Source organism: Melozone crissalis, unplaced genomic scaffold (assembly GCF_028551555.1).
Source record: "Melozone crissalis strain CALT ecotype California unplaced genomic scaffold, PUWL_Pcris_2 ptg000420l_1, whole genome shotgun sequence".
In the NCBI taxonomy this organism is placed as follows: Eukaryota; Metazoa; Chordata; class Aves; order Passeriformes; family Passerellidae; genus Melozone; species Melozone crissalis.
In genome coordinates, this window is record NW_026536150.1 from 278,732 (window position 1) to 306,615 (window position 27,884).

At 52.9% G+C, this 27,884-nt stretch overlaps 1 protein-coding gene and 1 pseudogene across 1 annotated transcript; one reads left to right on the top strand and one right to left on the bottom strand.

Moving 5' to 3' along the window:
• Positions 1-12,561: 12,561 nt before the first annotated feature.
• LOC128950090 (calphotin-like) lies at positions 12,562-14,308 on the bottom strand. Its single transcript, XM_054294959.1, has 4 exons — positions 14,199-14,308; positions 13,881-14,103; positions 13,206-13,832; positions 12,562-12,702 (listed from the first exon to the last, which is right to left on the bottom strand). The coding sequence occupies exons 1-4, from the start codon at positions 14,306-14,308 to the stop codon at positions 12,562-12,564; spliced, it is 1,101 nt and encodes a 366-aa protein (XP_054150934.1).
• Positions 14,309-17,894: 3,586 nt separating this feature from the next.
• Positions 17,895-27,884, top strand: part of LOC128950091 (transcription intermediary factor 1-beta-like) — a 38,083-nt pseudogene continuing 28,093 nt past the window's right edge.

Genomic DNA, 27,884 nt, shown 5'->3' on the forward strand with positions numbered 1-27,884 from the left:
GCAGACCAAGAGAAAATAATGCGTTGATGGATAAAAATCCCTTGCTGCCAGGATTCCATTGGAGAGCATCTGGGAGACTTTGGAAGCTTTATTAGAGAGCGATGGGTGTGTTACCTGAAATACAAAGAGTAGATGGTAAATTACCTTGTCAATTTTGCTTCCTCTCCTTCCCTCTTCTCTGTTGCTTTTTCCTTTCTGTGATTTAAGCTGCCTGGTACAACCTCATACTTTTCCTTTGGAGGAAAAGCGAGTCCATCTGTCCTTTCCTCTTGGTGCTGAGATGAGTACTGCACTGTCAGCATGTTGTTGTTTACCTGCCCAGGCTGGCCCAGCCGTGTCTGCGAAGAAGGAGTCTGGCCCTGAGTGGTTTATGAGGGCTTTAAAAAGCGATGGATGTGCTTTGGTACAGGAGAGCAAAACCGTGGTACTGCCATGGCTGGAATTCCCCCGAGGCTAACAGGCAGAGTGGTCTTTTCCCAATAGGAGTGTGTGTTTTGTAGCCAAAGTGGTGCTATCAAAAACCCCAAATGCCTTTTTCTTTTTTGTTTGTTTTATGGTTTTTTGTGAGGTGGGGTTTATTTTCTGTGGTTTTTTGTTTTGTTGGGATTTTTTTGGTTTTGTTTTTTTTTTTTGTTTTTGTGGGGGGTTTTTTTGTTTGTTTTTTGTTTTGGTTTTTTTTGTTACATAGCAGCGTCATCGGGATGTAAAGCAACACCATTGCTGGTCACTTGGATTAACTTGTGGCCTCTGTGTTTCCTGCCTTTTTTTTTTCTTTTCAAGTGAATTCATGGAAGAAGTCCAATGGTATGGCTTCTCTTCACTGGTTCTAAGTTTTCTCACTGACTATGTTGAAACTTTGTTGAGGGCCGTTTATTATCAGAGGTGTGTTTATCGGTTATTTAGATGGAAAAGGGTTTCCAGCAGTGAGCTGCTCGGCTGTCAGAGCGGCGCCATGACGGGGAAGCCGCTTTCCCCCCGCGCCTCAGGCCCTCAGGCCGCTGTTGGGCCGTTCCAGGCTTTTCCCACCCTCGCACCGGGCGGGATTGGCGCCAAACCGGAGCTGCTGCTCCCCGTCCCTCCGCCAGGGGGCGCCGCAGCCGCCGCTGTGAGGGGGCCCTGCCGGCGCCATTTTGTGGCGGCGAGGCGCGAGGCGGCGCGATGGCGGAGCGGGCTCCTGAGGGGCCGGGGGCGAGCGGGGCCCTCCGTGCACTGAGAGGGGGCAGGAAAAGGCGCTGCAGCTCGGGAAACGATTCACGTGTAGTCTTGGCTTTGCAAAAAGGGAAGAAATAGCTGAGAGGTAGGTCCCGGTTGTCCAGGGGTGAGCTGAGAGGAGGTGGTGAGTTTTTCTTGCCGCGCCTGACCCGTGAGGGGAGGCTGGCAGCAATGGGGTGGGCTTTGGCCATTTCGGAAGGCATGGCTGGTGAACTGTGCTGTTCCTGAAAAAACACAGTGCGAATGCTGAGAGGTGGCAAAAGGTGCCCGTCTGTTTAATAAAAAATGCTCCTGAGGGACCAAAAGGGACATCAAGGCCATGAGGGCTGAAATAAACAGGGCCAGGAGACTTCTTCTCCTTTTAAATGCCTTTATTAAAAGTGATCAGCTCAGGATTGGGCAGCTCGGCAGGGCTGCAGTCTCCCGTCTTCTCCCAGGGTGACTTAGAGGAGGAGGATATGCGCAGCTTTGTCCACCAGAGGCAGAGCTGGGGATCAGATCCTCGTGGGAGCCTTTAGGGCCTGCTGATCCCTTCCAGTTGTTACTTCAGTTCGAGTCTCGCTCCCTCCCAGACCTGGCCCGGGGGCTCTCGAAGACAGGGTGAGGAACGATGAAGGTTTCCAGCATCTCTGCAGGCCTAGCACTCCGCTCCTCACGTCCAGACATCACTCCAGTCTCTCAACTCTTATTTGGCTCGTTGTTTTTGGGGTCTTCTCAGTACAGCGGGGGACCCACACAGCATTCTGGTCTTGGAGTCACTTTGCACAACCCCCCTCACCTTCTCAGGTGTCTTCCCTCTTCTGAGAAAGGTACAACTTAGCCTCGGGCCAGGCTCTGCTGATACAAAAGGAGCAATTAGCCACAACGACCCGTGGTCACAATAACAAAACACGCAGAACTTGGGCAGCTAGTGCTCTGGCTGCCTTTTTGTAACTTTTTCTCACAAAAAAAATATTAACCGAATTTTTGTTCATAACATAGCTACTAGAAGATGGTCCATGTGCTGCAAGTTTCTTTTTGTCTTGTGGAGGTTCCCGGGACTCTGGGTCTTTGCAAGCTGTTCTCCAATCGGAGTGGGGAATCTTGAAGCCTTCAGGCACATGGACTATGTGAGCTTGTGTTTGAATGCAAAAATTTTCTGGCTGGCTTCGTGGATGCGGAGGCAAAAGAAGGCATCTCTTAGGCCTAAAACAGTGAACCAGGTTAGCTCAGGTATTAAACAAGTTAGTAAAGTCTATGGATTTGCTACCACAGGGTATAAATTCTGTGTTATCTTATTGACAGCCCTCAATCCAGTGCTATCAGTTATTGGGCTGATTCTTTCTTTATCTTCTTTTTGAGGGTACTACTCAGTTCTTACTAGTTGTGTTCTTTCTTTAAGCTTGATGCTCATGGGGGAGCATCTTTCACTCTTTCTGGTACAGCAGAGGCTCAAACTCTTGAAAACACTTATTTACTTAATCTAATATGTCTTTACTAATTTTTTCTTTACCATTTTTTCCCCTTTTTCTCCCATTTCTGCCCAGTGGGCCATGGCCGAGTTCAGCGAGAGCCCGAGCCGGGAGGGAGCCCGCAGGAAGCGGCTGAGGCAGGCTAAGGAGAAGGTGGCGGTGCTCGTCGAAGAGGTGAGATCACCTGGGCAGGTAAAGCGCACCTGGGGCAGGTAAAGCGCAACGACAAAATCCGTAAATCAAAATTTAGGGATGAAAAGAATAAATTAAAGTAAAAAGAATAATTCAAAGTTTAGAGATAAAAGGGATAAATCAAAGTTTACAAATTGAGTCCAAAAATCAAATTTAGAGATAAAAACCGTAAAATGAAGTTGAAAAATAAACCTCAGAAATCAAAGTTTAGAGATAAAAAGCAATCAAAGTTTAAAGATAAAAAGAATAAATAAAGGTTAAGAAATCAAAGCGTAAAGAGAAAAGTTGATGGATAAAAAAATGGAGATTGAGATTTATTTTTATTTTCTATTATTTAGATTTTCATATAAATATTTTTAAGTAATGTTCTATGTTAATAAAGTATAAATTTATATTTATAGGCATACTTTTATTTCTATTTTATAGGTGTATTTATAAACATATTTTTACATTTATGTATAAAATTCATATGTTTACATTTATATTTATACTTACATAAATAAAAGAGGATAAATAAATATATTTATATAAATAAAATACAATAAAGTACAATAACATAAAAGAAGATTAAATTAAGTAAAATACAAGAAAATACGATAAAACAGAATAAAATGGACTCCAGGTACCGGAATGGCACCAGGAATAACCAGGAATAACGGGGGAATGATGGGGAGAGGAAATGGGAAATGATGGGAGAAATAATGGAGGAATAACAGGGAAAGAATGGGATAATATAGGGGGAAAAACAGGGAAAGAATGGGGCAATAATGGCGGAATAACAGGGGAATAATGGGGAGAATAACGGGGGAAATAACAGGGGAATAATGGGGGGATAATGGGGGAAATAATGGGGGAATAATGGGGAATATTGGGGAATAATGTGTCCGCAGTGACCCCAAACCCATTTTTTCCCAATTTTTCACCATTTTTTCCCGATGTCCCCAATGTCCTAAAATGGCCTCAATGTCCCCAAATGGCCCCAAAATGGCCTCAATTGCCCCAATCCTATTTTTTCCCAAATTTCCACCATTTTTTCCCTTTCTTCACCGTTTTTGCCCAATGTCCCCAAGTCTCATTTTTTTCCAATTTTCCACCATTTTCCCTTTTTCTCCCATTTTTTCCTCTTTTTCTCCCATTTCTGCCCAGTGTGCACAAGCCAACTTTTTCCATTTTTCCACCCATTTTTTCCCACTTTTCCACCATTCTTTCCCCAATTTTTGCTGTTTTTTCACAGTTTTTCACCCAATTTTTCCCCAGTTTTTTCCCAGATTTTCCACCGTTTTTCCCCAATTTTCTCCCGTTTTTTCTCGCTGTCCCCAATGTCCCCAGGCCAAGCACGGGGCCGCCATGGCCGAGTACAGCGAGAGCCCGAGCCGGGAGGGAGCCCGCAGGAAGCGGCTGAGGCAGACTAAGCAGAAGGTGGCGGTGCTCGTCGAAGAGGTGAGATCACCTGGGCAGGTAAAGCGCACCTGGGGCAGGTGAGGGGGGTCCCCAGGTGCTGCTGCCCCCTCCTCAATTTTGGGGGTCGCACTTTTTCCCCATTAATTTTGTGGGCATTTGGGGCTTTTTCTGATTTTTTATAATTTTTGGTGGGATTTGGGGCTTTTTTTTTTTTGGTGGGATTTGGGTGGGATTTTGGGATCTTTTTCTGGGGTCCCTTTGATCCAGAATTTTTTTTGGGGGGAGTCCCTAGGTGCTGCTGCCCCCTCCCCAAAGTTGGGGGTGCCACTTTTTTCCCCTCTCCCCCAGTAATTTTGGGAAGATTTTTGGGTGAATTTGGGGCTTTTTGGGGCTTTTTCCGAACAGGGATTTTTTTGGGGGAGGGTCCCTCTGATCCCAGATTTTTTGGGGCTGTCCAGGGGTGTCCCCAGGGCCCTGCTGACCCCTCCCCATAATTTTTCAGCTGACCGCCGTCCTGTGCTACGCCAGGGACTTGCAGGAGGCACTTGAGCAGGTCAGCAGGGAGCTGGAGCTGGCCGAGGTTTTTGGGGGGTCCCAAAGGGGTTTGGGGGTTCTTGGGGTGTTCCTGAGGGGGTTTTGGGGTTTCTTGGGGGCATTTTGGGGGAGTTTTTGGGGGGTGCCCTGGAGGGATTTGGGGCTTCTTGGGGTGGTTCTCGGGGATTTCTGGGGGAGTTTTGGGGGTTTTGGGGAGTTTTGGGGGTTCCAAATGGGATTTTGGGGGTGTTGGGAGATTTTTGGGGTGGTCCTGAGGGATTTGGGGGCAGTTTTTGGGGGTCCCCAGTGGGGTCTGGGGGGTCCCCAATGGGGTCTGGGGTTTCACCCGGCCCCTCCTTTGCGCCCCCAAGGACACCGACCAGGCCCAGGGGGGCAGGGGGTGCTTCCAGCTGCCCTCTGTGAAAGAGGAGGAGGAGGACGAGGAAGAGACGGAGGATGAGATGGAGGAAGAGCCCTTGGGGGCCGTGGCCATCGCTGGGGTCAGCGCTATAGCCCTGGAGGAGGCGGAGCTCGGCAGAGAGAAAGGGGCGGAGCAAAGTGGAGGAGGAGAGGGCGGGGCCTGGACGTTGCCCCGCCCACCTCGCCCCACACAGGTCTGTCAGTCAGCGCTTGAGTGCAGCGACGTCAACGCCATCGCCTCTTCAAGCCTTGCTCCGCCCTCCCCGCCGGCCCCTCCCCAGGTAATCGCTGCCCCCGCAAGCCCCGCCCCCACCCCGCCATCCCCTCCTCCTGTTGTGACGTCATCGCCGCCTCCACGCCCAAATCCCCGCCCCCTCTGACTTCACCACAGGAGGTGGGGCTTGAACATCTTGGCCCTGCCCCCCGTGGCCCCGCCCCCTCATCACTGTCGCAAAAAATGGCCCCAAAACCCCCCCAAAAATGGCCCCAAAATCCCCACCGAAACAGCCCCAAAAATCCTCCAAAACAGCCCAAAAATCCCCCCAGAAATGGCTGCAAAATTTACAAAAAATGTTTCCAGACTCCCCAAAAATGGTTCCAAAATATTTCCACAAAATCATGTGAATCAGCCCCAAAATGTTCTAAAAGCAGCCCAAACATCCCCAAAAAATGGCCCCAAAAATGGCCTCAAAACCCCCCAAAAAACCTCCCAAAATGGCTCTGGAATCCACCCCAAAAATGCCCCTAAAATCCCAAAAAATCCCCTAAAAACAGCTCCAAAATTGTCCCAAATATGGCCCCAAAATCCCCCCATAAATGGCCCCAAAATCCACAAAAATGGCCTCAAAATCCCCTAAAAATGGCCCCAAATCACCCCCAAAAATGGTCCCAAAATCCGCCTAAAAATTGCCCCAAAATCACCCGGATCAGCTTCAAAAACCCCCCTGCAAAGTTCCCCCAAACAGAACCAAAATCCCTGAAAAAGGCCCCAAAATCCTCCCTAAAATTTCCAATAATGGCCCCAAAAAGGCCCCCAAGCCCCCCAAAAACAGCTCCAAAATCCACAAAACCAGCCCAAATATCCCTAAAAGATGACTCCAAAATCCCCCCAAAAATGGCCCTAAAATCCCCCAAAATCCCGAATTTGCCCAAAATGCAGAGATTTCTCCCCATTTTGCAGGTGCCCTCAGGGAGGATGAGCGGCTCCAGTCCCGTGTCCCTGGGGTCCCCAAATCCCCCTGAAACCACCCAAAAATGCCCCCAAAATCCCTTAAAATTCTCCATTTTCCCAAAATTCCCAATTTTCCCAAAAGTCTCAAATTTCCTCCCTTAAATCCCAAACTTCTCCCATAAAATCCCCCCAAAACTGTCTAAAAACGCCCTAAACATCCCAATTTTCCCAAAATTCCCAAATTTCTACCCAAAAATTTCCAAATTTTCTCCCAAAATCCCCCCAAAACTGCCTAAAAATCCAATTTTTTTGCCCCAAATTGTGGGATTTCTGGGCTGTTCAGATGGTCTGGGGAAAAGCCCAAAGATGGCCTTGGGCCCCCGGGTTCGAAAGGACGAGAGGAAGCTTCGGATTTGTTCTCGGTCTCGGTGTTTATTAATTGCTTATCTAAAAGATTTTCTCTTGGCCTGACAGAGTTCTGCTCAGCAGTCAGCCATGGGCACACACTGAAAGCCCCTGGGGCGGTCACCTATCTTTATACCCGGAGTTACGTATACAATATTTATCATTTTTCTCCAATACCCTCTACCCTTATTAACCAGTGTTCCCCTAGTAAGGTCCAATCCCGGAGTGCCAACATCACCACAGAAGATGGAGGTCTAGAGGAAGAAGAAGAAGGAGAAGGGCACGCCCCAATTCCTCCATCTTACTTCTCTAGACCCCCCTGTACAGAAATCTTAAGCCCTGTATCTCACACTCCAATTAACTTGTCCCTTCACCATTCACCCCAGTGAAATCCTCCCGTCCTCATACTGATGTCATCTCCCATGTGGGATCAAAGTCCAGCCACCAGACATCTCTGGCAGCATTCCAGGACTCCCGAGCCCCCCAGGGGGGGTCTTGTTCACCCTGCACCCCAGTTCTGAGAGACTGAGATCCCACATCTCCCCCTTCTGTTTGCACCAAAAAGATCTTTTTCGCCATCCGATTCATTGCATGTTTTAAACATGCAAATATGCATGGGACAACAAGTATGAGGACTAGGAGAACTATTAAAACATAAAACCCTATTTTTAAGATTCCTCTCCAAATGGGAGAGATGTCAAAGAATTCTGCCAATTGATCGATCCATGATCCTGTGATCTCACCAAGCTTATTTATGCTGTCCTTTATATTTTTGATATTTTCATGAATTGACTTTGAATGATCTGAGAGATTCATGCAGCACATCCCTTCGAACTCTTCACACCCATGTCCATGAGCGAGCAATAGATAATCGATTGCTGCTCTATTTTGAAGAGTCGCCTGTCTCACACTACCGACGTCTTTTAACATATCATCCAATGTGACAGACACAGACCGCGCATGTTTGCTCAACCAACAACCCATGCGGTCGATCTGAGTCAAGGCCACCCCCGATGCTGTCTGAGGTGAGAAGATTGCTGTAGCAATACTCGTTTTCTTGTCCCAAGAAAACATTTCATCATTGCAATCTGCTGCATATTGCTGTATTGATCTTTTTTCTCTGTGCCTTCCCTCTTCTGGAGTTATCAGTGCTGTTCTCTTGGCTCTTCAGCTCTTCAGGGCTTTCCCCCCCCCGAAAGGTTTGGTGGGAGATAGCCCGCACAGCGGACACCAGTTGTGGGATTTCTGGGCTGTTCAGATGGTCTGGGGAAAAGCCCAAAGATGGCCTTGGGCCCCCGGGTTCGAAAGGACGAGAGGAAGCTTCGGATTTGTTCTCGGTCTCGGTGTTTATTAATTGCTTATCTAAAAGATTTTCTCTTGGCCTGACAGAGTTCTGCTCAGCAGTCAGCCATGGGCACACACTGAAAGCCCCTGGGGCGGTCACCTATCTTTATACCCGGAGTTACGTATACAATATTTATCATTTTTCTCCAATACCCTCTACCCTTATTAACCAGTGTTCCCCTAGTAAGGTCCAATCCCGGAGTGCCAACATCACCACAGAAGATGGAGGTCTAGAGGAAGAAGAAGAAGGAGAAGGGCACGCCCCAATTCCTCCATCTTACTTCTCTAGACCCCCCTGTACAGAAATCTTAAGCCCTGTATCTCACACTCCAATTAACTTGTCCCTTCACCATTCACCCCAGTGAAATCCTCCCGTCCTCATACTGATGTCATCTCCCATGTGGGATCAAAGTCCAGCCACCAGACATCTCTGGCAGCATTCCAGGACTCCCGAGCCCCCCAGGGGGGGTCTTGTTCACCCTGCACCCCAGTTCTGAGAGACTGAGATCCCACACCAAATCTCCAAATTTTCACCCAAAAATCCCAAATTTTCCAAATTCTCAGAACTCACCCCAGATTTCTCTTTTCCAGGAGCCCTCAGACAGAATACTGAGGTCTTCAAACCCACCGGAAACCGCCTAAAATCCCTCCCTGCAAAATCCCACAAAAAATCCCAATTGTTTCTCTAAAAATCCCAGTTTTGCCAGCAAAAGATTTATACTGGTTTGTACTGGGAATGCATTGGGAGCAATCTGGAAATGGCTGTGCTGGGCTACACTGGGTTGCACTGGGTTGCACTGGGCTCTGCTGGGTTGCACTGGAGAGAGACGAGAACAGACAGAAAGGATCAACCTTCATTAATGAGTTCTGAAAGTTCCCCAAGTCCTGCAGAAATAAAAGCTATTAACTGCATACATTGCCTGAGGGATTTAATATGGAATCTTATTTTTTTTATTACATTGTTGATGAAACTATAAAGGAACAAGCTCAAAAAAAAAAAATCAACAGAAAATTTATTTCCACTGCCTTTATTGTTGGAATGATAGAAATCAAGAATGTTGGAATGGTCTTTTCTGCATCATTCAAAGAAAGACTGAGAGAGAAAATGCTCTTCAGGACAAATATTCAGCCATTTCTCCTCTGCTGATGATGACATAGTGAATTTTTTTTTTTTTTTTGGGTCTTGCTGTTCTTTTTCTTATTTTTCATTGTTTTATTGGATCCCCTCTTTCAGAAAAACCAGGAATATTTGTAACAACATTTAAAGGTCTGTTTTCACCCCAAACACTTGCACTCATTTCTGTGATATGTACTGAGTCAGAGACAAAACTGACTTAAGCCACAGGAATGTGGGAACTCAGACATTACACTGAGACATGGGAACTCGCCTTTCATTTAAGAAACTGTTGGAATTTTCAGATTTATTGGACGGCTTTAAACACAGACATAGAAATCACTGCGGCAGATTCTGCTGGAAAGCCACGTGGATTTTGTGGAGCCAAATGCTTGTAAAACACACATAAAAACCCCCAGAGAGCAAAGAGTCCCTGCCAGCGGCTCTGCTGGGGCAGTGCTGACCACACTGACAACACTGACCAGTACCAACCCACACTGACCACACTGACCAGTACCAACCCACACTGACCAGTACCAACCCACACTGACCACACTGACCACACTGAGCACACTGACCACACTGACCAGTACCAACCCACACTGACCACACTGACCCACACTGACCACACTGACTACACTGACCACACTGACCAGTACCAACCCACACTGACCACACTGACCACACTGACCAGTACCAACCCACACTGACCAGTACCAACCCACACTGACCAGTACCAACCCACACTGACCACACTGAGCACACTGACCACACTGACCAGTACCAACCCACACTGACCAGTACCAACCCACACTGACCACACTGAGCACACTGACCACACTGACCAGTACAAACCCACACTGACCAGTACCAAACCACACTGACCACACTGACCAGTACCAACCCACACTGACCAGTACCAACCCACACTGACCACACTGAGCACACTGACCACACTGACCAGTACCAACCCACACTGACCACACTGACCACACTGACCAGTACCAATCCACACTGACCACACTGACCACACTGACCACACTGACCAGTACCAACCCACACTGACCACACTGACCACACTGACCACACTGACCAGTACCAATCCACACTGACCACACTGACCACACTGACCACACTGACCAGTACCAACGCACACTGACCACACTGACCACACTGACCAGTACCAACCCACACTGGCCACACTGACCACACTGACCACACTGACCAGTACCAATCCACACTGACCACACTGACCACACTGACCACACTGACCACACTGACCACACTGACCAGTACCAATCCACACTGACCACACTGACCACACTGAGCACACTGACCACACTGACCACACTGACCAGTACCAACCCACACTGACCACACTGACCAGTACCAACCCACACTGACCAGTACCAACCCACACTGACCACACTGACCACACTGAGCACACTGACCACACTGACCACACTGACCAGTACCAACCCACACTGACCACACTGACCCACACTGACCACACTGACCACACTGACCACACTGACCACAATGACCACACTGACCAGTACCAACCCACACTGACCAGTACCAACCCACACTGACCACACTGACCACACTGACCAGTACCAACCCACACTGACCAGTACCAACCCACACTGACCACACTGACCCACACTGACCACACTGAGCACACTGACCACACTGACCAGTACCAACCCACACTGGCCACACTGAGCACACTGACCACACTGACCCACACTGACCACACTGAGCACACTGACCACACTGACCAGTACCAACCCACACTGGCCACACTGAGCACACTGACCACACTGACCACACTGACCACACTGACCACACTGACCCACACTGACCACACTGACCAGTACCAACCCACACTGGCCACACTGACCCACACTGACCACACTGACCAGTACCAACCCACACTGGCCACACTGACCACACTGACCACACTGACCACACTGACCACACTGACCCACACTGACCACACTGACCAGTACCAACCCACACTGACCACACTGACCATACTGACCACACTGACCACACTGACCACACTGACCACACTGACCACACTGACCAGTACCAACCCACACTGACCACACTGACCACACTGACCCACACTGACCACACTGACCCACACTGACCACACTGACCAGTACCAACCCACACTGACCACACTGACCCACACTGACCACACTGACCACACTGGCCACACTGACCACACTGACCCACACTGACCACACTGACCAGTACCAACCCACACTGACCACACTGACCCACACTGACCACACTGACCACACTGACCACACTGACCAGTACCAACCCACACTGACCACACTGACCCACACTGACCACACTGACCACACTGACCACACTGACCACACTGACCCACACTGACCACACTGAGCACACTGACCACACTGACCCACACTGACCACACTGACCACACTGACCACACTGCCCCACACTGACCACACTGACCAGTACCAACCCACACTGACCACACTGACCACACTGACCCACACTGACCACACTGACCAGTACCAACCCACACTGACCACACTGACCACACTGACCACACTGACCACACTGACCCACACTGACCACACTGACCAGTACCAACCCACACTGACCACACTGACCCACACTGACCACACTGAGCACACTGACCACACTGACCAGTACCAACCCACACTGACCAGTACCAACCCACACTGGCCACACTGACCACACTGACCACACTGACCAGTACCAACCCACACTGGCCACACTGACCACACTGACCACACTGACCAGTACCAACCCACACTGACCACACTGACCACACTGACCACACTGACCAGTACCAACCCACACTGACCACACTGACCACACTGACCACACTGACCAGTACCAACCCACACTGGCCACACTGACCACACTGACCACACTGACCCACACTGACCACACTGACCAGTACCAACCCACACTGACCAGTACCAACCCACACTGACCACACTGACCACACTGGCCACACTGACCACACTGACCACACTGACCAGTACCAACCCACACTGACCAGTACCAACCCACACTGACCACACTGACCACACTGACCACACTGACCACACTGACCCACACTGACCACACTGACCACACTGACCACACTGACCAGTACCAACCCACACTGACCACACTGGCCACACTGACCACACTGACCCACACTGAGCACACTGAGCACACTGAGCACAGTGCCCTGTTCCTGTCCCCACAGGTGAGAAGCCCCACCAGTGCTCGGTGTGCTGGCGCTCCTTCTCGCTCCGCGATTACCTGCTGAAGCACATGGTGATGCACACGGGCGTGCGCGCCTTCCAGTGCCCCGTGTGCTGCAAGCGCTTCACGCAGAAGAGCTCGCTCAACCTCCGCATGCGCGCGCACCGCCCCGAGCGCCGCCTCGCCCGCCGCGGCTGCGCGCCACGCGCCGCCATCAACAGGCACGTGGGACAGCACGGGACGGCAATGGGGACAGCGATGGGGACAGCAGGGACACCAATGGGGACAGCGATGGGGACAGCGATGGGGACAGCAATGGGGACAGCGATGGGGACAGCAGGGACAGCGATGGGGACAGCGATGGGGACAGCAACGACAGCGATGGGACTGCCACCAGGGACATCGACATTGGGGACAGCAACGGGGACACACTGCGCGCCACTCCAGAGGCACATGGCGGCCGCCGCGCACCCAGGGACAGCAATGGGGACACAAATGGGACTGCCACCAGGGACACCAATGGGGACAGCAATGGGGACAGCAGCAGGGACAGCGGGGACAGCAATGGGACTGGCGCCTGGGACACCGATAGCAGGGACAGCAATGGGGACAGCAGCGGGGACGCCCCGCGCCATGCTCCAGAGGCACGCGGGACACCATGGGACAGCAGCGATGGGGACAGCGATGGGACTGCCACCTGGGACAGCAGGGACATCGATGGCACTGGCACCAGGGACAGCGACAATGGGAACAGCAACGGGGACAGCAGCGGGGACAGTGATGGGACTGGCACCAGGGACACCAATGGCGGGGACAACACTGGGGACACTGATGGGACTGGCACCAGGGACAGCAAGGACAGCAACGGTGACAGCACCGAGGACAGTGATGGGACTGGCACCTGGGACAGCAGGGACACCGATGGCACTGGCACCAGAGACAGTGACAATGGGGACAGCAGTGGGGACAGCGGGGACACCGATGGGACTGCCACCAGGGACACCAACAATGGGGACAGCAACGGGGACAGCAAGGACACCACTGGGACTGCCATCAGGGACAGCAGGGACACTGGGACTGCCACCAGGGCCACCACCTGGGCTGCCACCAGGACTGCCACCAGGGCCACAGTCTGGGCTACCACCAGGGCCACCACTGGGACTGCCACCAGGACCATCACAGGGACTGCCACCACAACTGCCACCAGGGCTGCCACCAGGGCCACCACCGGGGCCACCACCAGGGCCACCATCTGGGCCATCACCAGGACCACCATCTGCGATGCCACTGGGGCCACCACCAGGGCCATCACCGGGACCACCACCTGGGCTGCCACCAGGGCCACCAGCAGGGCCACCACTGGGATCACCACTAGGGCCACCACCAGGGCCACCTGCAGGATCGCCACCAGGGCCACCACTGAGACTGTCACCAGGACAATCGCCCGGGGTGCCACTGGAGCCACCACTCGGACTGCCACCTGGGCTGCCACCAGCGCCACCACCGGGCTGCCACCAGGGCCACCATCAGGACTACCACCAGGACCACCACTGAGACTGCCACCACCTGGGCTGCCACCAGGGCCATCACTGAGACTGCCACCAGAGCCACCACCAGGGCCACCACCTGGGCTGGCGCTGGGGCCATCACTGGGACTGCCACCACCACTGGGACTGCCACCAGGGCAAACAGGGCCACCACCTCCACCAGGGCTGCCACTGGAACTGCCACCAGGGCCATCACCAGGGCCGCCACCTGGGCTGCCACCAGGACTGCCACCAGGACTGCCACCCAGGTCATCACCAGCGCTGCCACCAGGGCCACCACTGCCAGCAGGGCCACTGGGACTGCCACCAGGGCCACCGCTTAGACTGCCACCAGGGCCATTACCACCAACAGGGCCACCACTGGGACTGTCACCAGGGCCACCATTGGGGTCACCAGGGCTGCCACCAGGGCCATCACTGGGACTGTCACCAGGACTGCTACTGGGGCCACCAGGGCCACCACTGCCACCAGGGCCAACATTGGGGCCACCAGCAGGACCACCAGGGCCACCATCTGGGCTACCACTGAGGCCACCACCGGGGCCATCATCAGGGCCACCACCAGGGCCACCACCGGGGCCACCACTGGGGACACCACCAGCAGGAACACCACCAGGGCCACCAGCAGCAGGGCCACCAGCAGCAGGGCCACCAGCAGGGCCACCACCAGCAGGGCCAGCAGCAGAGCCTGGCCCGGGCCCGTGTCCGGCCGTAGTGGGCGCTGGCCCCGCTCCCACAGCAGGGAGGGCCTGGGGGTGAGGGATGGAGCAGGAGCGTGAGGGCATCTCCAGGGGCTTCTGCAGGGTGTGGGCACCTGCCTGGAGACAGGAGAAGGGGACGGGGGGACACCCGGGGGGACCAGGCAGGACCATGAGCAGGGACAGATCCCGATGGGACCCTTGGAATGTTCTGGAACTCTGCTGGGCACGGGGATTGGATGGATGGACCATGAGGGTGATGATGTCATTGAGCTGGTGGGATCCCTGGAATGTTCTAGAACAGAGATGGGACAGATGGACCATGAGTGGCCATGGAGATGATTGGATGGATGGACCATGAGTGGCCATGGAGATGATTGGATGGATGGACAATGAGGGTGATGATGTCACTGAGCTGGTGGGACCCCCAGAATGTTCTGGAAGTTCTTTAGACACAGGGATTGGATGGACAGACCACGCTGTGACTGACCATGGAGATGATTGGACAGATGGACCACACTGTGATTGACCATGGAGATGCTCGGATGGACGGACCATGAGGGTGATGATGCCATTGAGCTGGTGGGACCCCCGGAATGTTCTGGAACTCTGCTGGGCACCAGGATTGGATCAATGGACCATGAGTGGCCATGGAGATGATTGGATGGATGGAGCATGAGGGTGATGATGTCATTGAGCTGATGGGACCCCTGGAATGTTCTGGAACTCTGCTGGGCACGAGGATCCAGGGACACCTGAGAGCCCACCCAGGAGCTGGGGAGGGCCAGGATGGACACCTGGGGACACAGGGACCCTCACTGTCCCCACCATGGGATGGACACCTGGGGACACAGGGTCTGTCATTGTCCCCACCATGGGATGGACACCTGGGGACACAGGGTCTGTCACTGTCCCCTCCCCAGGACACAGGGTCTGTCATTGTCCCCACCATGGGACACAGGGTCTGTCATTGTCCCCACCATGGGATGGACACAGGGTCTGTCACTGTCCCCTCCATGGGACACAGGGTCTGTCATTGTCCCCACCATGGGACGGACACAGGGTCTGTCACTGTCCCCACCATGGGGACACAGGGTCTGTCACTGTCCCCACCATGGGATGGACACAGGGTCCCTCCTGTCCCCCGATGGTGACAGTGAACCCGGGGACTCAGGGACACTTTTGGTGCTGTTTTTGCCATTTTTTACATTAAAAGTGACGTCACCTGTGCCGTGTCACCTGTGGGGTGTCACCTGTGGGGTGTCACCTGTGGGGTGTCACCTGTGCCGTGCCACCTGTGGGGTGTCACCTGTGGTGTCACCTGTGCCGTGTCACCTGTGGGGTGTCGCCTGTGCCGTGTCACCTGTGGTGTCACCTGTGCCATGTCACCTGTGCTGTGTCACCTGTGGGGTGCCACCTGTGCCGTGTCACCTGTGGGGTGTCACCTGTGCTGTGTCACCTGTGGGGTGTCACCTGTGGTGTCACCTGTGCCGTGTCACCTGTGGGGTGTCACCTGTGCTGTGTCACCTGTGCTGTGTCACCTGTGGTGTCACCTGTGCCGTGTCACCTGTGCTGTGTCACCTGTGCTGTGTCACCTGTGGTGTCACCTGTGGTGTCACCTCCGTGGTGTCACCTGTGCCGTGTCACCTGTGCTGTGTCACCTGTGGGGTGTCACCTGTGCTGTGTCACCTGTGGTGTCACCTGTGCCGTGTCACCTGTGGGGTGTCACCTGTGGGGTGTCACCTGTGCCGTGTCACCTGTGCCGTGTCACCTCTGTGGTGTCACCTGTGGGGTGTCACCTGTGCTGTGTCACCTGTGCTGTGTCACCTGTGGTGTCACCTGTGCCGTGTCACCTGTGCTGTGTCGCCTGTGCCGTGTCACCTCTGCCGTGTCACCTGTGGTGTCACCTGTGCTGTGTCACCTGTGGTGTCACCTGTGGGGTGTCACCTGTGCCGTGTCACCTGTGCCGTGTCACCTGTGGTGTCACCTGTGGGGTGTCACCTGTGGGGTGTCACCTGTGCCGTGTCACCTGTGCTGTGTCACCTGTGGGGTGTCACCTGTGGTGTCACCTGTGGTGTCACCTGTGGTGTCACCTCTGTGGTGTCGCCTGTGCCGTGTCACCTGCTCAGCTCTGTCCCAGCATCTCCCAGTGTTCCCAATAACTCCCAGTGATTCCATTAATCCCCAGTAATTCCCAGTGCTCCCAGTATGTCCCAGTGTCCCCAGTAACCCCCAGTGTCCCCAGTATGTCCCAGTGTTCCCAGTATGACCAAGTGGGACATACTGGGAACACTGGGGGTTACTGGGGATACTGGGACATACTGGGAGCACTGGGACATACTGGGGACACTGGGACATACTGGGGACACTTGGACATACTGGGAACACTGGGGGATACTGGGAACACTGGGGGATATACTGGAGAACACTGGGGACACTGGGCGTTACTGGGAACACTGGGAGATATTGGGGGTTACTGGGAACACTGGGGGTTACTGGGGGTAACTCGGAATACTGGGAGCCACTGGGAGATACTGGGAGTTACTGGGGCGGCACATGGGGGTTACTGGGAGCACCGGGAACACTGGGAGTGACTGGGAACACTGAGGGAGACTGGGGGTTACTGGGAGCACTGGGAGATCCTGAAGTGCTCCCAGTAACCCCAGAGACACCATTAATCCCCAGCGACTGCCAGTGCTCCCAGTAACTCCCAGTAATTCCCAGTAAGCCCCAGTCTCTCCCAGTATTCCCTGTCCCTTCCCATTTCTGCTCCCCATTGGTTCGTCCAGCTGTCAATCACATCATCGCCCCCTCCCCCCAACCCCCCACCGCAGCGCGCCAAAGCCGATTGGCCGCTCCGTCCAAGAAGCCCCCGCCTTCCCCAGGCATCTACGCCCGCTGATTGGCTCAGCTCCTCCCGCTCTGCGCGCTGATTGGTCCGTTCGCGTCCACGCGCCGGAGGCCTCCTCCCGCCCTTTCCTTCCCGCCTTCTCCTCTCCCATTGCTCCCGCGCGCTGTCAATCCCCACTAATCTCCGCCCTCCCCCTTCCATTGGTTCTCCACAACGTCAATCATGCGCTGCGGGGCGGCGCGGGGGCGGGAGCAGCACGCCGTGCCCATCGTGAGGGGGACGCGGCCGCCATGGCGGCGCCCGAGGTGGCGGCGGCGCTCGGGAGCGGCCCCGGGCCGAGCGGAGCGGAGCTGCCCGAGCCGCTGGGGCTGCTGGAGCTCTGCGGGGCCTGCAGGCAGCGGCTGAGCCCGCAGCGGAAACCGAGACTGCTGCCGTGCCTGCGCTCCGTGTGCCGGGGCTGCATCGGCAGCGAGCCTGGGGACAAGAACGGTGAGGGGATACTGGGGATACTGGGAGCACTAGGGGATACTGAGGGATACTGGGAGATACTGGGAGCACTGGGAACCGAGACTGCTGCCGTGCCTGCACTCCGTGTGCCGGGGCTGCATCGGCAGCCAGCCTGGGGACAAGAACGGTGAGGGGATACTGGGAGTCAGTGGGGATACTGGGAGATACTGGGAGCACTGGGAACCGAGACTGCTGCCGTGCCTGCACTCCGTGTGCCGGGGCTGCATCGGCAGCCAGCCTGGGGACAAGAACGGTGAGGGGATACTGGGGATACTGGGAGCACTAGGGGATACTGAGGGATACTGGGAGCACTGGGAACCGAGACTGCTGCCGTGCCTGCACTCCGTGTGCCGGGGCTGCATCGGCAGCCAGCCTGGGGACAAGAACGGTGAGGGGATACTGGGGATACTGGGAGCACTGGGGGATACTGAGGGATACTGGGAGATACTGGGAGCACTGGGAACCGAGACTGCTGCCGTGCCTGCACTCCGTGTGCCGGGGCTGCATCGGCAGCCAGCCTGGGGACAAGAACGGTGAGGGGATACTGGGGATACTGGGAGCACTAGGGGATACTGAGGGATACTGGGAGATACTGGGAGCACTGGGAACCGAGACTGCTGCCGTGCCTGCACTCCGTGTGCCGGGGCTGCATCGGCAGCCAGCCTGGGGACAAGAACGGTGAGGGGATACTGGGAGTCAGTGGGGATACTGGGAGATACTGGGAGCCACTGGGAGATACTGGGGGTTACTGGGACCACTGGGAGCACTGGGAGATACTGGGACCACTGAGGGTTACTGGGAACAGTGGGAGCAGTGGGGGTTACTGGGAGATACTGGGAGTTATGGGAGCACTGGGGGATACTGGGATCACTGGTGATTACTGGGGGTTACTGGGAGATACTGGGAACACTGGGAGATACTGGGGGTTACGGGAAACATATGGAGAGCCTGGGAACACTGGGGATACTGGGAGGTATTGGGGGTGACTGGGAGCACTGGAAGCATTGGGAGCTACTGGGAGATGCTGGCGGATACTGGGAGCACTGGAAGATACTGGGGGTTACTGGGAGACATTGGGGGATACTGGGGGTTACTGGGAACACATGGAGAGCCTGGGAACGCTGGGGGTTACTGGGAACACTCAGGGTCACTGGGAGACACTGGGGGTTACTGGGAACACTCAGGGTCACTGGGAACACTGGGGGTTACTGGGAACACTCAGGGTCACTGGGAGCATTGGGAGAGACTGGGAGACATTGGGGGATACTGGGAGAGCCTGGGAACACTGGGGGTTATTTGGGTTACTGGGAGCACTGGGAGATACTGGGAGAGATTGGGAACACTGGGAGACACTGGGGGTTACTGGGAGATACTGGGGGTTACTGGGAGCTACTGGGAGATTGCCCTGTCCCCTCCTTGGGGACACCAACCCCGCTGTGACATTGTCCCCTCCCTGGGGACAGCGTTTTCCCCTGTCCCTCCCTGAGGTGACCTTGGTGTCCCTGGTGGCAGTGGAGGTGACAGGGAGGTGACAGTGGAGGTGACAAGGAAAGCGACAAGGAGGGGACAAGGACACCATGGGATGACTCTGTCCCCTCTGTGTCCCCTCTGTGTCCCCTATGTGTCCCCTCCCTGTCCCCTGTGTGTCCCCTCCGTGTCCCTCTGTGTCCCCTCTGTGTCCCCTCCCTGTCCCCTGTGTGTCCCCTCTGTGTCCCCTCTGTGTCCCCTCCGTGTCCCTCTGTGTCCCCTCCCTGTCCCCTGTGTGTCCCCTCTGTGTCCCCTCTGTGTCCCCTGTGTGTCCCCTCCCTGTCCCCTCGGTGTCCCCTCCCTGTCCCCTGTGTGTCCCCTCCCTGTCCCTGTGTGTCCCCTGTGTATCCCGTCCCTGTCCCCTCGGTGTCCCCTCCCTGTCCCCTGTGTGTCCCCTCCCTGTCCCTGTGTGTCCCCTCCATGTCCTCTCTGTGTCCCCTCAGCGTTCGAGTGCCCCGTGTGCCACCAGCAGTGTCCCCTGGGTGACATCATGGACAACCTGTTCCTGCAGCCCAGCGCCAGCAGCCAGGTACGGCCTCGTTAACACTAATAATTAATTAATGAATTAATTAACGCTAATTAACCCTGGTGGTTAATGAACTGTCCCTCGTCCCCAGAGCTGCACCAGCTGCGAGGACAACGCCAGCGCCACCAGCTTCTGCTTGGAGTGCTTGGAGCCGCTGTGTGCCACCTGCGTGGGGCTCACCTGAGGGTCAGGTACAGCCGGGAGCACCGAGTGCAGCCCCTGCGTGGGTGTCACCTCATTGTCACCTCATTGCCACCTCCCTGAGTCACTGTGTCACCTCCCTGTGTCACTGTGTCACCTGTGTCACACCTGTGTCACACCTGTGTCACACCTGTGTCACTGTGTCACCTGTGTCACCTCCCTGTGTCATACCTATGTCACACCTGTGTCACCTGTGTCACATCTGTGTCACACCTGTGTCACACCTGTGTCACACCTGTGTCACACCTGTGTCACTGTGTCACCTGTGTCACCTCCCTGTGTCACACCTGTGTCACACCTGTGTCACCTGTGTCACACCTGTGTCACACCTGTGTCACACCTGTGTCACTGTGTCACCTGTGTCATACCTGTGTCACCCCTGTGTCACCCCTGTGTCACACCTGTGTCACACCTGTGTCACCTGTGTCACCTGTGTCACACCTGTGTCACCTCCCTGTGTCACACCTGTGTCACTGTGTCACTGTGTCACCTGTGTCACACCCGTGTCACACCTGTGTCACACCTGTGTCACCTCCCTGTGTCACACCTGTGTCACTGTGTCACTGTGTCACTGTGTCACCTGTGTCACACCTGTGTCACACCTGTGTCACCTCCCTGTGTCACACCTGTGTCACACCTGTGTCACACCTGTGTCACTGTGTCACACCTGTGTCACCTGTGTCACACCTGTGTCACGCCTGTGTCACACCTGTGTCACCTCCCTGTGTCACACCTGTGTCACTGTGTCACCTGTGTCACAATGTGTCACACCTGTGTCACACCTGTGTCACACCTGTGTCACCTCCCTGTGTCACACCTGTGTCACACCTGTGTCACACCTGTGTCACTGTGTCACTGTGTCACCTGTGTCACACCTGTGTCACACCTGTGTCACCTCCCTGTGTCACACCTGTGTCACACCTGTGTCACACCTGTGTCACACCTGTGTCACCTGTGTCACCTCCCTGTGTCATACCTATGTCACACCTGTGTCACTGTGTCACACCTGTGTCACACCTGTGTCACACCTGTGTCACACCTGTGTCACTGTGTCACACCTGTGTCACCTGTGTCACACCTGTGTCACTGTGTCACCTGTGTCACACCTGTGTCACACCTGTGTCTCTGTGTCACCTGTGTCACAATGTGTCACACCTGTGTCACACCTGTGTCACACCTGTGTCACCTCCCTGTGTCACACCTGTGTCACACCTGTGTCACACCTGTGTCACACCTGTGTCACTGTGTCACCTGTGTCACACCTGTGTCACACCTGTGTCACACTTGTGTCACACCTGTGTCACACCTGTGTCACACCTGTGTCACTGTGTCACCTGTGTCACTGTGTCACTGTGTCACACCTGTGTCACCTGTGTCACCTCCCTGTGTCACACCTGTGTCGCTGTGTCGTCCCCTGCCTGTGCCCGTTCCAAGGTGCTGACTGTGTCAGTAGATCCATCTTGATGCCATTCCTGGTGCCACCCCATTCCCATTCCCATTCCCACTGTCCCGTTCCCATTCCCCCATTCCCAATTTTCCAATTTTCCCCGTTGCCATTTTCCTGTTTCCAGTTTCCCCCGTTCTCCCGTTGCCCCATTCCAAATTTCCCCCATTTCCGTTCCTATCCCCCCATTCCCCCATTCCCCCATTCCCATTCCCATCGCCCCATTCCCCCATCCCCCCATTCCCATTCCCCCATTCCCATCCCCCCATTCCCCCATCCCCCCATTCCCATTCCCCCATTCCCATCCCCCCATTCCCATTCCCATTCCCCCATTCCCCCATTCCCATTCCCCCATTCCCCCATTCCCATCCCCCCATTCCCATTCCCCCATCCCCCCATTCCCATTCCCCCATTCCCCCATTCCCCCATTCCCATCCCCCCATTCCCATTCCCATTCCCCCATCCCCCCATTCCCATCCCCCCATTCCCATTCCCCCATTCCCATTCCCCCATTCCCCCATTCCCATTCCCATCCCCCCATCCCCCCATTCCCCCATTCCCATTCCCCCACTCCCATCCCCGCATTCCCCAATTCCCCCATTCCCATTCCCCCATTCCCCCATTCCCATTCCCATTCCCCCATTCCCATTCCCCCATTCCCCCATTCCCCCATTCCCATTCCCATCCCCCCATCCCCCCATTCCCCCATTCCCATTCCCCCACTCCCATCCCCGCATTCCCCAATTCCCCCATTCCCATTCCCCCATTCCCCCATTCCCATTCCCATTCCCCCATTCCCATTCCCCCATTCCCCCATTCCCCATTCCCATCCCCCCATCCCCCCATTCCCATCCCCATTCCCATTCCCCCATTCCCATCCCCATTCCCATTCCCCCATTCCCATTCCCATCCCCATTCCCATTCCCCCGTTCCCTTTCCCCCATTCCCATCCCCATTCCCATTCCCATCCCCATTTCCCCATTCCCATCCCCATTCCCCCATTCCCCCATTCCCATTCCCCCATTCCCATTCTCCCATCCCCATTCCCATTCCCATCCCCATTCCCATTCCCCCATTCCCATTCTCATTCCCATTCTGCCATTCCCATTCCCCCATCCCCATCCCCATTCCTCTTTCCATTCCCCCATCCCCATTCCCCCATCCCCATTCCCCCTTTCCCATTCCCCCATTCCCCCATTCCCATTCCCCCATTCCCCCATCCCCATTCCCCCTTTCCCATTCCCCCATTCCCATTCCCCCATTCCCATTCCCCCATTCCCATTCCCCCATCCCCATCCCCATTCCCATTCCCCCATTCCTATCTCCATTCCCGTTCCCATTCCCCCATTCCCTTTCCCCCATTCCCATTCCCAATCCCATTCCCCTCCCCCATTCCCATTCCCAATCCCCCATTCCCAATGGGAATGGGAATGGGTAAAACTGGGAAATTGGCAGTGGGAGGATGGGAAGATGGAATGGAAATGGGAATGGGAAAATGGGACAATGGAAATGGGAAAACACAGGAATGGGATTGGGAACATGGGAACAGCGGAACAGGGGAACATGGGAATGGGATTGGGAAAATGGGAAATGCAATGGGAATGGGGATGGGGATGAGGGAATGGGGATGGGGAATGGGGGAATGGGGGAATGGGAATGGGGTATGGGGAAAACTGGGAATAGGACCAAGGGAATTCCCATTCCCCTTCCCATTCCCCCATTCCCAGGTGGAATGGGGAAAGATGGGAAATTGGAAATGGGGGAATGGGGAAAACTCTGAATGGGGGATGGAAGTGGGAATGGGGAAAGGGGAGAATGGGATTGGGAACATGCGAACAAAGGCAATGAGATTTGGAATATGGGAATTGGAATGGGGGAATGGGATTGGGAAAATGGGATTTGGAATGGGGGAAACTGGGAACATGGAATGGGAGAATGGGAATGGGGGAATCTGGGAACAGGAACGTGGCAATGGGGAAATGGGAATGGGGGAATCTGGGAACAGGAACGTGGCAATGGGGAAATGGGAATATGGGAATGGGGGAATGGGAAAATGGGAGAATTGGGAAAGGGAACATGGGAACAAGGGAATGAGAATGGAGATGGGAAAATGAGAATAGAAACGGAGGAATGGGAATGAGGGAAATTGGCAATGGGAAAATTGGGATGGGAGCAGCAGTGGAGAAAACTTGGAATGGGGGAATGGGGGAAACTGGGAATGGGAACAGGAACATGGAACAGGCGATTGGGAATATGGGAATTGGAATGGGAACATGGCAATGGGGGAATGGGAATGGGGGAAACTGGGAACATGGAATGGGAGATTGGGAATGGGAACGAGAACATGGAAATGGGATTGGGAATATGGGAATTGGAATGGGAACAGGGGAATGGGATTGGGAATATGGGAATTGGAATGGGAACATGGGAATGGGGGAATGGGAATGAGGGAATTGGCAATGGCGGAATGGGAGTGGGAATGGGAATTCCCTTGTTCCTATTCCCAGTTTTCCCCATTCCTCTGTTCCTGTTTCTGTTGCCGTTTTTGTTTCCCTTCCAGTTTCTCCCATTGCCATTCCCCCATTTCCATTCCAACTCTCCCCTTCCCTCTCTCCCCAGGCTCTCCGTCCGTTCCCAAGGATCCCATGGATCCCACAGCTGATCCCAATGATCCCACAGCTGATCCCAATGATCCCACAGCTGATCCCATGGATCCCAACGATCCCATGGATCCCAATGATCCCATGGATCCCATGGATCCCGTCCCGTCCTGGTGCCGCTCGCACCCCCGGGAGCCGCTGGCGCTGTTCTGCAGCTCCTGCGAGAGCCTGACCTGCGGGGAGTGCCACAGGAGGGAGCACCGCCACCACCCGTGAGTGTTAATTAGCGTTAATTACTGCTAATTAGTTAATTATTGTCATTGCTGCTGGCACTGACCGCACCCGTGAGTGTTAGTTACTGTCATTGCTGTCATTGCTGTAACGGGAGTGCCACAGGAGGGAGCACCAGCGCCACCCGTGAGTGTTAATTAGCGTTAATTACTGCTAGTTAGTTAATTATTGTCATTGCTGTAACCGGGAGTGCCACAGGAGGGAGCACCGGCACCACCCGTGAGTCTAATTAGCGTTAATTAGTATTAATTACTGCTAATTACCATCATTGCTGTCATTGCTGTAACGGGAGTGCCACAGGAGGGAGCACCGCCAGCACCTGTGAGTGTTAATTAGCGTTAATTACTGCTAATTAGTTAATTATTGTCATTGCTGTAACGGGAGTGCCACAGGAGGGAGCACCGGCACCACCTGTGAGTCTAATTAGCGTTAATTACTGCTAATTAATGTCATTGCTGCTGGCACTGACCGCACAGGTGAGTGAGGGAGCACCGGCACCACCCGTTAAGTATTGCTGATTACTGCTAATTACTGCTAATTCCTGCAAATTAATTAATTATTGTATTTATTGTAACTGGGAGTGCAGGGAGCACAGGCACCACCAGTGAGTGTTAATTACTGCTAATTCGTGCTAATTACTGTCACTACTATCATTGCTATCATTACTGTAATTGCTGTAACTGGGAGTGCCACCACAGGGGGCCCCAACAGCACCTGTGAGTGTAATTAGTGTTAATTACTGCTAATGAATTAATTACTGTCAGTACTGGAACCGGGAGTGCCACCTGAGAGAACACCAACAGAACCCGTGAGTCTAATTAGTGTTAATTACTGCTAATTAATTAATTGCTGTACCCGGGCGTGCCGCTGGGGGCAGCACTGACACCACCCGTGAGTCTAATTAACGTTAATTACTGCTAATTAATGAAGTACTGTCATTACTGTAACCTGGAGTGCCACCAGAAACAGCATAGACAGCACCTGTGAGTTTAATTAACATTAATTCCTGCTAATTAATTAATTAATTACTGTCATTACTGTAACTGGGAGTGCCACTGGAGGGAGCACCGACAGCACCCGTGAGAAACATTAATTACTGCTAATTATTGTAATTAATTAATGAATGAGGCTGATTAATTACTGAGAAACACCTGGAGTTGGCCTGCAGGTTAATTACTGCTGTTAATTAATTAGTAATTCCATTACTGGTTTTATTATTCAGTTTATTACTGATTCTATGACTGCTTTAATTCCTGATTGCTTAATTAATTTTTAATCAATTTTAATTGAGTTTTGTTGAGGGTTTTGCTGTTTTTAATTGGCCAAACTTGGGAGAATCAATTAGTGCTTTGATTGCTTAGCTGAGCACATCTTTAAGTAGCTTGATTACCTTATTTATTAGCTAATTACTTCATCATTAATAGTGTTAGTGATCAATTAAGAAGCGCTTTTGTTGGGTAAGATCTAATTGAATTATTGTAATTAATGTAATTAAGGATTAAATGACAGAATCTGTTATGGGGCATCTCATTAACTAAACCCCTTAATCCACGGGGCTAATTAGATAATTGAGGCCTAATGAGGATTAATTAGTGCATTAATGGGTAATGAGCTAATAAACTTCATTTCGCTTCTCCCTCCCACTTTTTCCTCCCTTTTTCTGCTCCCTTTTCCCATTTTTCATTTTCCCATTTTCCCTTTCCCCCTTTTTTATTTTCCTTTTTTTTCCTATTTTCCTTTTCCTTTTTTCCTGTTCTTCCTTTCCTTTTTTTTCTTTTCCCCTTTTTCATTTTCCCCTCCTTTCCCCCGTTTTTCCTTTTCCCCGTTTTTCCTTTTCCCCATTTTTCCTTTCCCCCTTTTTAATTTTCCCCATTTTCCCTTTTCCCCCTTTTCCTTTTTTTCCATTTTTCCTTTTCTCCTTTTCTCCTTTTTCCTTATTTCCCTTTTTAATTTTCTCCAATTTTCCCTTTTCCCCCCTTTATCTTTTTCCTCATTTTTCCTTTTCCCCTTTTTCCTTTTCCTTTTTCCTATTTTTCCTTTCCCCTTTTTCTTTTCCCTACCTTTTCTCCCTTTTATTTTCCCATTTTTCCTTTTCCCTTTTTTTCCTTTTCTCCCTTTTTATTTTCCCATTTCCCCTTTTTCCTTTTTCCTTTTTTCCTTTTCCTTTTTTTCTTATTTTTCCTTTTCCCCTTTTTCCTTTTCCCCTTTTTCATTTTCCCCTCCTTTCCCCCTTTTTCCTTTTCCCTTTTTCCCCTTTTTTCTTTTCCTTTTTTTCCTATTTTTCATTTTTCCCCTTTTTCCTTTTCCCCTTTTTAATTTCTCCCCTTTTTCCTTTCCCCACCTTTTCTCCCTTTTTATTTTCCCATTTTTCCTTTCCCCCTCTTTTCCTTTCTCCATTTTCCTTTTTTCCTTTTTTTCCTTTTCCCTCTTTTCATTTTCCCTTTTTTCCTTTCCTCACCTTTTCTCCCTTTTTATTTTCCCATTTTTCCTTTTCTCATTTCCCTTTCCCCCTTTTTTTCCTATTTTTCCTTTTCCCTTATTTAATTTCCCCCTTTTTCCTTTCCCCCCTTTTTCTTTTCCCCATTTTCCTTTTTAATTTCCTCCCCTTTTTCTCCTCCCTTTCTGTCCCTTTTCCCTCCCCCTTTTCCTGCTTTTTCCCCCTCTTTCCCCCTCCCCTTTTTCCCTTTTCCCTTCCCTTTTCCCTCATTTTCTCCTCCATTTTTCCTCATTTTTCTACATTCACCCCCACTTCCCCCCATTTTCTCACCACTTTTTTCCTATTTCCCCCATTTTCCCCATTTCCCCCAATTTATTTTCCCCCATTTTCCCATTTCGCCTTTTCCTTTCTGTTTTCCCTCATTTTCCCAATTTATCCCCATTTCCCCCAATTTCCCCCATTTTCTCCCCAATTTTCCCCCATTTTTTCCTATTTCCCCCATTTCCCCCCAATTTTTCCCATTTCTCCCCCATTTCCCCCATTTCCTCCCCCTTTTCCTTCCATTTTCCCCATTTTTCCCCCATTTCCCCCATGTTTTTCCCATACTTTTCCTCCGTTTCCCCCCATTTCCCCCATTTCCCCTAATTTTCCTGTTTTCCCCTATTTCCCCCATTTCTCCCCCATTTTCCCCCAATTTTCCCTCATTTTCCCCATTTTCCCCCATTTCCCCCGATATTTCCCACATTT

Coding starts and splice junctions, on each gene's coding strand:
- LOC128950090 (XM_054294959.1), bottom strand. CDS start 14,308: ATGACCTGGGTGGCAGTCCTGGTGGCAGTCCTGGTGGCAGCCCAGGTG. Junction 13,833..13,880: donor TGGCCCTGGTGGTGGCCCTA/GTGGTGATCCCA, acceptor GTGGCAGCCCAG/GTGGTGGTCCCGGTGATGGC. Junction 12,703..13,205: donor CGATGTCCCTGCTGTCCCAG/GTGGCAGTCCCA, acceptor CGTGGCGCGCAG/CCGCGGCGGGCGAGGCGGCG.